Source organism: Ambystoma mexicanum, chromosome 1p (assembly GCF_040938575.1).
Source record: "Ambystoma mexicanum isolate Mex_15411 chromosome 1p, UKY_AmexF1_1, whole genome shotgun sequence".
In the NCBI taxonomy this organism is placed as follows: domain Eukaryota; kingdom Metazoa; phylum Chordata; class Amphibia; order Caudata; family Ambystomatidae; genus Ambystoma; species Ambystoma mexicanum.
This window is the reverse complement of record NC_090921.1, coordinates 1,476,610,241-1,476,624,885: the sequence shown is the minus strand read 5'-3', so window position 1 is coordinate 1,476,624,885 and position 14,645 is coordinate 1,476,610,241. Positions and strand designations below refer to the sequence as shown.

The window sequence follows — 14,645 nt, the reverse complement described above, 5'->3', positions numbered from 1 at the left end:
ACGATGTGCTCGTGATATGGGAGGGCATTCGTGAAACAGCAGTAGAATTTGTAACATGGCTTAATAGCCTTAATCGACACCTTCAGTTTACTCTTAGCATTGAACAAGAGACAACCAACTTTCTGGATCTGACTTTGTACCATTAAAATGTGCACATTAGTGTTAGACCTTTCCATAAAGAAACAGAGAAAAATTCTCTCCTACATTATCAATCACACCATATTAAACACTTGAGAGACAATTTGCCCTTCGGCAATTTCTCAGGCTTAAGCGTAATAGCTCTAGTAAAGAGTCTTATGAAAAAGAAGCCCAACATTTAAAAGCTAAACTTCTGAACAGAGGCTATCCTAAGAGCCTGATAAAAAAGGCGGCGAAGCGCGCTTTTAATAATAATAGACCAGCCCTTCTGGAAGACAAACCCAAAAAAAGTTTGGAGGATCGAATAGTGTGTGTAAACACTTTCACCAATCATAGTTTAGCTATTCGCAAGATCATTTCGAAACAATGGAAAGTGCTAAAAACTACCAAGTCTGACCCCTCTGTGCCTTTTTTTGCCTACACGAAATCTGCCTCTATAGGCAATCGTGTTAGTCAGTCGTTTCCAGAGCCAATTGGCACCGATGACCAACATTTCCAGCTTATGGGGGCTCCCCCCAGTCACGGGCCATCATCCTTGTGGCCAATGTGTGTAGCTTGTAAAACTACATCTAAATCCCAAGAAGTAGATATAGCTTGTAACATCATGTGGATTCAGAAATCTTTCTCGAACTGCAACACCGACCATGTAGTTTACATGGTTATGTGTCCTTGCGGTCTTCATTACATTGGTAAAACCAATTGGAAGATAAAAACTCGGATTAATGAACATAAGCGCTATATCAAAAACAAAACACTCCAAGCCCCCATGGTCAAACATTTTGTTGAGAAAGCACATGATTTTGAGAGTTTCAGGTGGACAGTACTCCTGGTGGTTAAAGCCAACAACACCCTTTGTATCCAAAACCAGAAACTCCTACAGAAAGAACAACTCATTTTTCGAACTCGTAATGACCTCAATGGGTTAAATGATGGTATTGAGTGGCATAAAGTAAAGTAAGTACCCCAGTATCATGTGCTTTAGCCTGGGTTTGACCTTGACTCATTACTTTTAGGTCCTTTTTGGAGGTTACATTGTGAGTTTCAATTGGCTGAACCACTTCTGAGGGCTTTTTTTTGTATAAACTACTTGTATGTACTGTTTTACTTTTTTTAGGCTATTCCATGGTTACCACTAGGGGACGTGTTCTTTTTAACTTGGATTGCGGCATTGACATCAAAAAGGGCCTTTTGTCCTCCCCTTGCCTCGCAATACAACCACTTGCTAATGGCGGATGGTACCGTGCGTTTCCTTTCGCTGGGATTTCTTTCCCCTTTAAAAACCTGAGCACAGCCAATATGTCGTTCTGCAGGGATTGGTATCTGTGCACGCCCGCATTTTCGCTTTGCAGGCCGACTCCTAGGGATGCTGGCCCCCTTTTGACATGCTCAAGACGTCTGATTTATTTTACGAGTGCGAGCCAGGGTGAATGTGCCTCTCTCTCTTTTTCTAATGTGGCACGGGAAACCGCTTTGAAAGCACTTTTTGCTTTGATGTGAACCCCGTACATGGAGTGATCACTGCTTTTCCTAATATAGTTGCTTCTTTTATTTCTTCTAGTGCACTGCAGCCATTCTGCTGTAGTGCTGCTTCTTACAGGCATTCGAAAGCATATTGCACATGCCCCCATCACGACGCCCAGCTAACTTTGTCAACATTCTGCAGCTGCAGTAATTCTTTTACAGGGCTCATGGTGAGTTGTCTCTTGTTTCTTCTTCTCCCTATAACACTTGTGTCTAGCTATTTCAGATCCAGGATAATTCGGGGACACATTTACTTTTCACATTTTGTGTCTAGTGCTGAATTTATGTTGACTTCACTCTGTGTCCTTGGGAGGGTGTTCCTTTCCCTTTACTAACATCCTGACTAGTTTTTGTTTGTTTTGCAAGATGAGGGTTAACATTTTGGCACATGCCATAGATGGGATGCATAGGCACATGTGAACATATGGTTTTTTAGAGGCTCTACATGAGTAGTGTTTTTTTGATTGATTCAACCTATACGTATTTTTTTCAGATAGTGAGAATTATGAAAAATGCATTAACTGCTTGAGGTTGGAATTTATTCTAGCCTTCTCCTGTATCACTACCACTCTGATGCTAGGTAATAGAAGTATTTATTTTTTCTGTTTCCTCCCTTATACAGATTGCATCTGTTTCTGCTGTAGTGAATATCTAGACTCTCACGGTTTTTTTAATGTTTTTTCAGCAGCACCGTTTTGGTTTTGGTTTGAGCACTGTAATAATTTAAAGTGCCGTATTGATTGAAAAAAAGAAAAGTGACGGAATAACAAAAAATTCTCCTGAAGAAAGTTCGAATGAAAATAAATGAACTGAAACATGTCGAGGCATTACACCAGCTATTAGAACATCTGGTTTGTGTATCTTGGTCTCCATTGACCATAAAGTTTTTCCTCTCCTGTACATGTAATATGAAGTTGTACCACAGGAGTTGCGCTCTAGTCTAGCCAAAGACTGATGTTTAAATGTCACAATTGATTTGTTACCATTGAGTTTTTGTGTCACTTGCACTTTATATATGCATTTTTTAAAACTGTTTTAACATCTGTGTTTTTTGATGTTTTTTAATGATGATTAATAAAATGTGTATTTTGTGATAATATGTTGGTGTAGCTGATTACATTTTTCTCTACTTTTGCTATTTGTATTTTTGGATAAGTTCTGACCTAGAGCCTAAGTCGGCAGGTTGATCCCAAACAGGGCTGGGTAATTCCTATTTTATAGGGGGGTTGTCCCGAAATGGGTAACTGGCTGATGGCGTGTGTGGTTGGTAATCTGGACACAACAGTGGTATCATGAAGATACGTGATGGGGGTGGAAGAAGAAAAGGATCCAAGGCCACAGCGTACCAGGCATGATGTCTTAAATTGGCGGCTAATGGAGGCAAGACGTGGTCTGTGCTGATTAGGGTTAATCACCATCACCTGGGTAGAATTGGCAATATGAGCAGGGCGAAGGTGCTTCAACATAAGTGGGTCTATCCCATATTGGGTGTGCATAATGGAGCAAATGGATACAGGTGAGTTTAGTGTGTAAGTACTGTGTGTAGCACTAGGTGTGCAGAGCTCCAAGTGCTCAGGTAGGGCCTGAGTGATGAGCACAGAGGGGAGAAATGGAGTGGGGCAAGGGAGGGTCATTTGGCCGGCCTTTGGAGGAGGCGTTGTGATAGGATTTAGTAAACTGGCGAGGACGGGAAAGGCATTGGGTTGGAGAGGCTATCCTGGAGTTTCACGCCTTGAAACACTTGTGTATAGGCGCGTTATAAATGCCATATCATATCATACCATACCAAATAGTAGTGGGAAAACGAGATGGCGGGTTGCACGTGCTGTGATCAGCAGGAGGGCCTTGGCTCGCGCAAGCTATATGAACCAACTGCATGGTAAATGTAGGCAGGCTAGGTGTAGTGCAGGGGGTAGTAGTTTGCGGAATCGGTCCAGACACAAGTATATTCCAGCACTGCTGAGAGGCCTCGGACAGAGCCAAACAGTGCTCTGCTTTCCCGGCCCAGAGCAGGGCGGGGAACAAAGCTCATCGGGGGTGGAAGGGAGACATGGGGTGAGTAAATGGCACACAGTAGTGGGACTGGCAGCTCCATACGGGTGAGGAGCCAGTGCTCTTCTTACCTAGGCATAGTTGATGGGGCTCCTCTTGTTGGAACATTGATGCAGTAGCAAGGATGTTTACAGGGGTGAGCCTCACGAGCATGAGTTTAGCATCAAACAGAGCGGGTGGCAGGATGTTGCACTGGGAATCTGCCGACTGGGTTGGTTAGCATATGGAGCGCCCACAGAGTATTTTAGAGACTTTGACATAGGGTGTATAGCTATGTGCCATCACTGAAATGAAGGGAGGAAAGGCGTTAGGCGAGGCACGTTATGGGTCTGCAGATGAGAGCTGCGGACAGATATGTATGTACAACAAGCCTATGCGGATGCCGGGAGCGAGGTGCAAGGCTTTCCTTCAGTTCTGGCAGGGGCGCAACGAAACCTATATTTTTTGGGGGGGGGCTTAGTGGTGATGGGAGGGGCCACTTCAGAAAATTGGCGGGACAAACCTGGAGGCTCTGCCCCGACTGTTCAACACACCCCCCGCCCCCATGGTCTGGTGTGGGGGCCAACTATCAAATAGTATATTTCAATGCTCAATATGCAGAGGCGATGAAAGTCTTTCTTGAAAGTAGCACTTTAAAGTTTTACTGCGTTTGTTCAAGTACAACACAGTAAAACCTTAACACCGCCAGTTTCTGGGAAAGGCTTTCCTCACCTCTTTGCTTAACAAAATGCAAGTGCCTACATCCAGGGGTGCACCTAGGCTAAAATTTAGGCGGGGGCTAACCCTTTAAATGTTGGGAGAGGCGCTTACTTCAGAGACGGTGGAGGCGTGGCAAACTTACTTGTGTAGGGGCATCTAACTTCTTTACTCATTGTAATGAGACTATTCTAGTGCAGCTTCAATGTTACAATCGGTTACAGTTGGTTAACTCTCTCCTTTAAGTCTGAAAACACCCACTTCTTGCAGATCCTGAAGGTCCTAGAAAGTGTGAAAATGGCAGATGGTGTGCAATGAAAGACTCAATATCATATCATAGCATAACAGGACATTACAGAGTGTGGGGCAGTACTCTGGATGGCCCAAAGTAACTTCAGTGGCTGGGAGCAACAGGGGAGAAACAGGGGAGAAAATGTAATGTTGGTTCTACCACAGTTAGGGGGTCATTCCGACCCTGGCGGTAGGGGGTTAACGGCACTGGTAAGGATGCCGGTGCCGTTAACCCCCTGCCGCCCTATTACAAGGTCCCTTAGCGGGTCACACCAGGACCTTCTGGTTTTACAAGCCGGCCTTAGCGGGACCCGTTAAGGGACCATGGAGCTAATAACGGGCCCGCAATTTGCGGGCCGTTATTGGCTCCTTCCCCATTCCCATTGAGCCCTATGGGGGCTCAAATTGGAATGGGGAATGGTTTTCGAAATGGGGACCTACCGGGTCCGCATAGGTCGGAATGTCCTGGTAAGTCCCCATTCCGACACCATGGACCTGGACTCGAGTTTGGAGGCAGCCATGGTGCTAATTGCACCATGGCTGCCTCCAAACTCGGAATGACCCCCTTAGTCCGCTATACTAGAATCTCTGGTGCACTGACTGGCTGATGACTGTCTACCTGTCAAATCAAGTGATACAAGTCGGGGGAGGGCCAGTGCAGCAATAATGCAATTCTATGTGAAAGTATTTGAGCCACTAGCAGACGAGCACCAGGGTACACTAATGTGTCCCTATACTTATTGCCCTATTGTAAGGGTGTAAACGTAATCACTAAGCACTCCAATTTTTGCAGTTAAAGTCAGGGCGAGATTACATTATTTACCCGGGATCACATACTTACGCTAAACACTGAAGCAGGGATTTTAACCCACTATGCAATTTGGGCACGGCTACCTTCTTCCACGCTTTACTTGGAACAAATATTTAAGTTTTGGGTGTCAAGACCTACAATAATACTGTAAAACAAAAAGATGTGGATTATCGCATTCGAGGTCTGTGCGCTAGTATTCACTGTTTGTGTTGATACTAGAGAAATTGAAGTGTGAGCTGCACTACCACCTGCGCCAGCCAGTCCACCCTGGCTGGTACCAGAAAATATGTACAAGAAGGGAGTTGAGGTGGAGATGCGCTAAACACCATATGAATAAGGAGCACTAATTATAAAATTGATGCTTTAATTGTTGCAGAAACAGCCGACACGTGTTTCGACACGCAGGTCGTTTTCAAGGCACAAGAACACAGAGTATATCGGAGAAATCAATAAATGGGAAATCCCTGAATGAGTTCAATCGTGTTAGTTGCTGGCCGCAGTTGCGGGTGGTGAGCAGGTGAAGACTTGTGCCCTATCTCTGAAATGCTGCATAGTGTGGAGTTGCCTGGGTAGCAGTGACGCCCACAGTGAGGTCACTGATCTGAAATATTATGAATGATGCGAGCGGCAGGCTGCCGTTGTAATGAATGAGCACAGAAGCAAAGCAGGACACGCGTCTGACACGCGTGGCTTAGCCAGGCAGACATCAGACGCGTGTCCTGCTTTGCTTCTGTGCTCATTCATTACAACGGCAGCCTGCCGCTCGCATCATTCATAATATTTCAGATCAGTGACCTCACTGTGGGCGTCACTGCTACCCAGGCAACTCCACACTATGCAGCATTTCAGAGATAGGGCACAAGTCTTCACCTGCTCACCACCCGCAACTGCGGCCAGCAACTAACACGATTGAACTCATTCAGGGATTTCCCATTTATTGATTTCTCCGATATACTCTGTGTTCTTGTGCCTTGAAAACGACCTGCGTGTCGAAACACGTGTCGGCTGTTTCTGCAACAATTAAAGCATCAATTTTATAATTAGTGCTCCTTATTCATATGGTGTTTAGCGCATCTCCACCTCAACTCCCTTCTTGTACCTACAATAATACTGTCCTATAGAGTTTACTTGCAAAATACAGAACTTGCCTAGTAAAGCATCATGACAACATGTAAATCCTTATAGCAGCATGTTGGGCCAAAATAATATCCGTGTACCTTTTATTTTCCACATCCTGAATGGAAAACTATAAGATGCAAAAGGCAAATACCCACTTTATTTTCAGTGCTTTAACACACACAATCAAATAATTGTCATAAGCTCACTTAGGTTTGGAGATTCGTCACAAACCTCCAGCGTGTAATGTATGGTTTTAAGAACATTCAACTAAGGACATCAAAGGAAACTTTACTTTTTAGCATATCAAGATATTGGACGTTATGGGTATGAACACATTTTCAAAGGGTGCTTTATTGTGTTGCTCGCTTTAACTGTCAGAGATTTTCAAGGTGACTGGTGGTCTTTCAGTTGGAAATTCACCAACATGCGTAAGAAAGGCTATGCTGCTGATGACAAAAAAACGTGTTGTCAAGTTCATTAGGGCACTGGCTTCAGAGCCAGGGACGCAGCCTGTGTCTCTCAGGGGGGTGTGACTTTGGGAAACGGGCAGTGTTTGATTATCGAAACAAAATACGCCCAGAAGCATGTTCCTGATCCTTTGAACTGTTAAGGGGCACGGAAGCCCCGCCCCTCAGCTAACATTTCGGGGGAGGAGGGGCTTCAGCCTGGTCAGCTCAATGAAGTTGCGTGCCTGAGTTCTGGAGATAGCAGCTTAGTTCAGGAGCGTCCCGAAGCAGTGTAGTGACATTGCTGGCTGAGACCGACAGAGACTGGGAACACAGGCCTTAACTTCTGACCTTCACTGATGGCCGGCCGCGCTTCCCTATCTGTTATTGTAATGGGGGTTAGTTAAAGTTAATTTTGGACGGTGGACAGATTCTGATAAGATATCCACTGACGAGAATCTTAGTTCGTTTTGTTAGGTAGGGCTGCCTTATAGCATAGGGAGAGGTAGACATTTTCCTTTGCTTTAAGAAAAGACTACAGAGAAATTACTTATCGGAGGCATGTGTCCTTCTTCTGACCTGCCACAGGGGACTCAGATTTAAGGTGGAGTAGCTTTCAACACTTGCAGAGGGTTCTATGGTATGGAATCATTACTTCAGCTAAAAAAATGTACTGTGTATGTGTTTGACACGTTGACAATCCAGTTCCGGGATGAGAGGCGGGAAGGGGCAGGCGGGACGCTGGGGGGAGGGGGAGTGACATTGGGAAGGAGGGGGATCAGGGAGTACGCAGTTGGGAGTTAAGAAATAAAGACGTGTTCGAACAGTCCAGGCTCCGTCTGTTATTTAAGGCCCAGCATGGTGCGCGGCGTAGGGTAAGGCAGTCCCTTGCCCTTGGCAACTTCACACTGACGACGAAGGTAACACGCACAGGAATCACGTACGAGCCCAAGCATCAAGAGCGTTTATAGGCAGCATGAGCAAGCGGGCAGACTGAGGGATCACCCGTTTGATCCCTCAAACGTTGCAGATGGTGAAGGCGTTGCTCCGCCTACATGAAAATAGGCCGACCGCCGGTGGAATTCACCCGCGACTGCAGCAGTGATCATTCCACATATAGCGGTGAGTGAGAGGAAGGAGCAAGAGACGGACTGTGCTTGTGCCTCTTGGCGGCCGTCTCCTGGAGTCACTCTCCCCACTCAGCTACACGTCAGCTCACGGTGCTCGTGCATATGCAGGCGGCCGTGTAGGAGTATTGGAAGTGCGTCAGCAATTTTAAAGGGACAGTGCACACAAAAAGTAGTTAGCAATATCTGTGCAGGATATTCCCCAGCCAGTGAATCAGGATATTCAGGCTAGAGGTCAGGAGGCTCTCCCTACTACAGCTCCATATCGCCTTCCGGATTCTTACCAGGGGCTTTCGATGTGTTGGATACGAGCAACATGGGGCCTAGATGGGCCAAATGGATCAAGGATTTTGATCTGTACATGGGGGCATCAGGGCCCGTGGATGAAGAAAGACAAAAATGCCTACTCAAATTGGCTGTGGGGCCGGCAACAAGAGATATCATAGACGAAATGCCAGCAACGTCCATCGAATCAATTCAGGACTTGAAGGGAGCATTATCTGCCTATTTCACACCACACACTAATGTGGAATATGAATGACATCTTTTTCATAGCACAAAACAGGCAAAAAGCTAAACAATGGACGCCTATGTCATGCGCCTACGAATCAAAATGAAGCACTGTGATTTTGCCAACTATTCAAACACAGAGGCCCTGCGTTCCCAAATCATTGCGGGCTGTGAATCTGAGCCGTTTCGGCGCAAACTACTTCAAAAGGCCCGCGCGCTCGACGAGATTCTACCCATCGCAAGGGCGGAACTAGCGGTGGACACACAGGTCAAGAGTTTCAACACTGTCACGCCATCGAAGTCCATACACAGACTATAAAACGACCACAAACAGGAAGAACCATTTTGCTATCGGTGTGGATATGAGTATCCACATGAGGGAACCTGCCCAGCGATAGGACAGAGTTGATCTGCGTGTGGAGCGGAAGGACACTTAGAGTAGGTATGCCGAATTGCAAGGGAAAGAGGGAGAGACGGAGGGAGAGAGTCCTTTGCTGCTCGCTATAAGCCCAGACCCCTCCTCATGGCAGCACAAGCTTCTCAGGCAGTCGCTCACTCTCACCACAGACCAAGGGAGACAGATCCTAGAGAGATGGAATCGGGGGACGACAAACACAAAAAAAGAGAGAAGAAGGTATGTAACATGCACACGACCAGACCGAAAATCGAGACGTCACATGTGTTATCTAGTAAAACAGTTTCCGTCAGACACCGACATTAGTTTGTCAGAAGGTCAACACAGAAAAAGGGTTACGTGTACGCATTAGGCAATGCTGCAGCAACGGAACACAGTCCGACACTGCACATGGGGCTCAACGAAAGACCAACCGAATTCTTGATAGACACAGGCGCCACGGTGAATGTGATAAGCGAACAAATATATGATGAAGTGCAGCGCCCCCCAAAATGTATAACCGGTGACCCTAGACATATACACATACTGGCCCACATCTCCCCTGAGGTGTCTTGCCGGTACAAGTCACAGGAAAATAAAGTACTCATACATTTACTTGCTACTGAGAGTGATAGCGGATGCATAATTAGCTCCAAGACAGCCATAGAGATGGGTTTGATACAGTTTATAGTGATGTTTTCGAAACCCATATTTTCGAATGCCATTTTCTCGACACCAAATTTGGCAAAAAAAATGTTTTCGAATGTTTTTTTTTTCAATTTTATTTTTAAAATGGGGAGTTCCCCCAAACACCTGTGTTTTTTTTTTTATTTACACTTTTTTTTTTACTAACGAAACCCAAAAAAACATAAAATAAAAAAAAACATTAAAAAAAAAATTCAGCAAAATGGTTTGGACATAATGGTCATCCAAAAATATGTTTTCGAAAATATGACCGGATTGTGTTTAATACATGTGCTATAAAAACTAATGGTGCACAAATACATCAACCCTGTAATCGTGATCAAAGAGCTGCACCCGACCTTATTCAAGGGAATAGGAAAACTGTGCAACAAACAAATCAAACTGCACATAGATGAAGACATCCTGCAGGTAGCACAACACTACAGAGGCATTCCAGTCAATATTCAATGGAAGGTAGAGGAGGAACTGTACAAACTACTCGAGTACATAATCGAACCAACCACGGGACCTACCACATGGGTATCACCCATCCTCCCAGCCCCTAAGAAAGGCTCTGTTGCCATACGCCTGTGCACAGATATGAGAATTACCAACCAGGCGATCAAAAAAGTGAGACAGATGGTACCGCGCATTATGGACATGATACATCTGTTAAATGGAGCCAAGGTCTTCTCGTAACTAGACCTACAAAAGGGCTATCACCAGTTAGTATTGAGCCCGTAAAGCAGGAACATAACATTTGTCACGCATCTTGGACTCCACAGAAATAAAAGATTGAGTTTCTGCGTGTCCTCCGCAGCCGAAGATTTTCAAGCAGAGATTCATAATGTCATCAAACACATCCCTAACTGTATTAGCTACAGTGATGACGTTATGGTGTTCGGCACGGATGTAGGAAAGCATGACAAGGCCCTGTCCAGGGTGAGTATGGCACTTGAAGCGGCCAACCTCACCCTCAATCAGGAGAAATGTGAATTCCGGAAGGGCCCATTAAAATTCTTCAGACACATATTCTTGGAGAAAGGCATGACTCCAGACCCAGACAAGGTCACGGCGCTCAATGAGACACCACCATCGACGAATGTCTCCGAACTAAGATCCTTCCTGGGTCTTGCCAGTAACTGTAAGCAGTACATCAAAGACTTTACCACCGTCAGTGAACCACTTTGAGCTTTGACCAAACAGAACGCCACGTTCAGCTGGTCTGAATATTGTCAGCAAGCCTTCACCATGATCCGCGACAGGGTGGCACGTGCCGAGAAGATGGCCTATCTCGATGCCAGCTGTAAGTCGGAAGTGACAGTTGATGCAAGCCTAGTTGGGCTAGGGCGATCATGGCCCAAATTGACACACAAGATCCAAAATGCACTCACATTGTCGCGTACGCCAGTCGCAGTCTCTCGGCGACAGAGCAAGCATACTCTCAGGCGGAGAAGGAAAGTCTCACCGTAATATGGGCATGCAAACATTTCCATCTCTTTTTGTATGGAAAGCCCTTCAAAGTAGTAACCGACCATCAAGCGCTATTGTTCTTTTACGGCAACCCCCAGGCCAAGATGCCACCACGGATAGCCAAGTAGGGACTCAAATTACAAGACTACTCGTTCGTGATAGTCCACTGGACTGGCAAGGAAGAAAACCCGGCCGACTTCTTGTCCCATCATCCGAGAAGTGGAAGCGCACATGAACCATCCGTAGTGAACCGCTATCTCTGGTATCTCATCCAGCAAGTGATACCAAAGGTATTGACCCGACTCACCTCGCACAGGAAATGGAGGACAGACCATGCCAGATCGTGTGTAAGGGACTCCAGTCTGGCCAGTGGAGGAGAGCGAAGGAGAGGGGTCGCCTTGAGTCGGATGACATCAGGAGAGAGGTGGACAGCCTCATACAAGTAAAGGAGGAAGTAGCACTCTCCGAAGACAACATATGCTAAAGGGACAGAAGATGGTGATGCCAGTCTCCCTTAAAAGGAAAGTGGTGGAACTCGCCCCAGTGAAGGGCACCGAGGTATTGTATCTACGAAACACATGGTGTGACAAAAGGAATGGTTCCCACAATTGGACTCGATGGTGGAAGAAATCCTGAGAGAATACCCAACATGCAGTCTCATCACACCCAACAGACATCCAGAACCACTACAAATGTCCAAGCTACCGGAAGGAGTATGGGATGCCGTAGCTGCCGACTTCTTCGGCCCCATCTAAGGGGGAAGTATGTCCTAGCAGTAATGGATGAGTACTCCCGCTACCCAGAGGCGCAGCTAGTATCATCTACGGCAGCCCACCATGTCATCCCAGTGATGGATAGCATCTTCACTGCATATGGCATACCCCGAAGGGTAAAGACTGACAACGGGCCCTCGTTCACGGCCCAGGACTTTGCACGGTTCAGTGAGTACATGGGTTTTAATCATCAGAAAGTCACACCGCTCTGGCCACAGGCCAATGGCATGATCAAGCGCTTCATGTCAAACCTCAAACGAGCACTGCAAGTGGCTCGACTCACAGGACAGCCCTACGGACAGGTCCTCCATCTACTACGTGATTATCGGAGCACACCACATAGCTCCAACGGGAAAAGTCCAGCAGAGGTCATGTTTGTGAGAGACGTTAGCACACGCTACCCCAGCACGAACCCCAAGACAGTGAGTGGCCTGGAGATGCAGAACTGAGGGACCACGACAGAACTGCCAAACAGAGAATGAATGAATACACAGACGTGCAAAGGAAAGTTCAGGATTCCAATCTCGAGGTAGGAGAAGTGGTGGCAGTGAGACAACCACAGACCCACAAACACACCTCAGTGTTCAAGGATGAACCCATAGTCATTACTGCAAAAAAGGGCTCGAAGATAACAGCCCAGGGCGACCATTGACCAACCACACGAAACTTCTCACACTTCAAAAAGTTCTGACTAATCAGCCCTAGGAGGGTAAGTGGTCATGAAGCAGTCACTGATGACTATCTCACGAATAAGTCCTATCAAGGAGACAAAGAACAGTCAGGCACCTCTGGATCAACGTGAGTCAGAAGGAAGGTGTCTGATGGGGACAGAGAACTCAAGACCATAAAGGGCTAGCAACAAACCTCGATGACGCATCGACGAGATGGGTTGAGAGCCATCAGCTCAGGTTCATGTTTGGACCGTTGGACATCCGTTGGGGTAACTTTAATTTGTGGCTGGGCGGGGGAGATCACGTTGATAATCCAGTTCCGGGGTGCGGGATGGGGTGGGCCGGAGGCTGAGGGCGTGTGGGGGGGAGTGACGTGGGGAAGAAGGGTTCAGGAGTTGGGAGTTAAGAAATAGACGTGTTCGAGCAGCCCAGGCTCTGTCTGTTATTTAATGCGCAGCATGGTACGCGGCCTAGGGTAAGGCAGTCCCTTGCCCTCGGGAACTTCGCAATGTGTACATATATACATACATAACAATTAAGAATATGTTTCATGCAGTTTTGTCAAACGGCTCCTTGCAGTATAGTTTTTGTACACTGCTTTAGTTTCAAAATATAGTTACACCCATCAAAGTGATGCCTGCTGGCTATATATAAATCTGAGATTGCAATGTTTTTCTTTTCAAATGTCTCATTGTCCTTCATGTGTTTTATATTTATCAATGTGCAGGTAGAACTCATTGATGAGGCGTATAGGCTTGTCGTGGACGCCATTTTCGGATTCAGCTTTAAAGGCGCTGTGAGAGAACCTTTTAACAGTATCCTGAACACTCTGAAGCATGTCACCATACCTATTGCAAGCATTGATATTCCATCTGGTATGTACTGCATGCGTTAATGGGCAAGCTTTACTTGGATCAATTGACAATTAAAATTAACGTCTGTGAATACAAAATGTTCGTTGAGCGAGCGTGTGCAATTCAATGGACTGGTCAGTGTGGGAGTCTGGGAAAGTCAACTTTTAACACCATTTAACTCCGAACTAAATGTGAAGAATATCAAAGCAAATGTTCAAACATTTAATAGTTAACATTGCACCCACGAGAAGCAAATCGTTGCTTATTTGTGACCCTGTGTATCCTTCGCCATTTCAGTTTTTACCTGTCTTGCATGTTTTTCTTTGGAAACAAGCATTGGCAAAGTCAAACGTGGCTGTTGCCAAATGCTGGGGGAAGCGGCTCATGAGAAACTGGGCATGAGAGTGGAGCCGCATGTGTCATTTAGTGTCAATGTAAATAGTGGTTGACTTTTTTATTTTATTATTTTTAAGAAATATAACTAACAAGCCTATTTTATTGTGGTCTAGAGCAAAGAAAGTGTATGTATAAACATCTATACCGGAATGAACATTTTTTATTTATTTTCATTTTAATTATGACAACAATACATGAAATGACAGAAAAATCATAACACAAACTATATACACAACTATAAAACGTATAGCTACATCTCCCCCCCCTCATTGACATCAGGTCCACAACATGTAATATACAATTGTCAGATTCAATACAATGTCAGAAATCTACCCCACATCTTCTTAAACAGCCCAGTTTTGCCTTGTTTCCTATATATATATTTTTCCACATCTGCCAGATCAAGCATTTCTTTCAACCAGTCCTCCTCCTTCAAGGCAACATCAGATTTCCAATTCCTAAGGATGATTTTCTTTCCCATCATAGCACCTCTAAATAACCACTTCTTTTTGCATTGAGTAAGCAGTTGTAAGGTAGCATCATTTCCCAATATCAATGTTTCAAAATCAAAAGCAATCGATTCATCCAATACCCTCTCCAAATTCCCACCAATTTCACTCCAAAATCCACACACCTTCCTGCAGTCCCACATCATGTGTTCAAGTGTACCAGTTTCATCAGTACAAGCC

General features: G+C 45.5%; 1 protein-coding gene across 1 annotated transcript in view; it reads left to right on the top strand.

The window, feature by feature from the left end:
- Nucleotides 1–14,645, top strand: part of NAXE (NAD(P)HX epimerase) — a 312,071-nt gene that overhangs the window by 226,624 nt on the left and 70,802 nt on the right. The window contains exon 5 of the mRNA XM_069607143.1: nucleotides 13,434–13,581. Within this exon, the coding sequence (XP_069463244.1) occupies nucleotides 13,434–13,581 (148 nt within the window). The remainder of the gene's footprint in view (nucleotides 1–13,433; nucleotides 13,582–14,645) is intronic.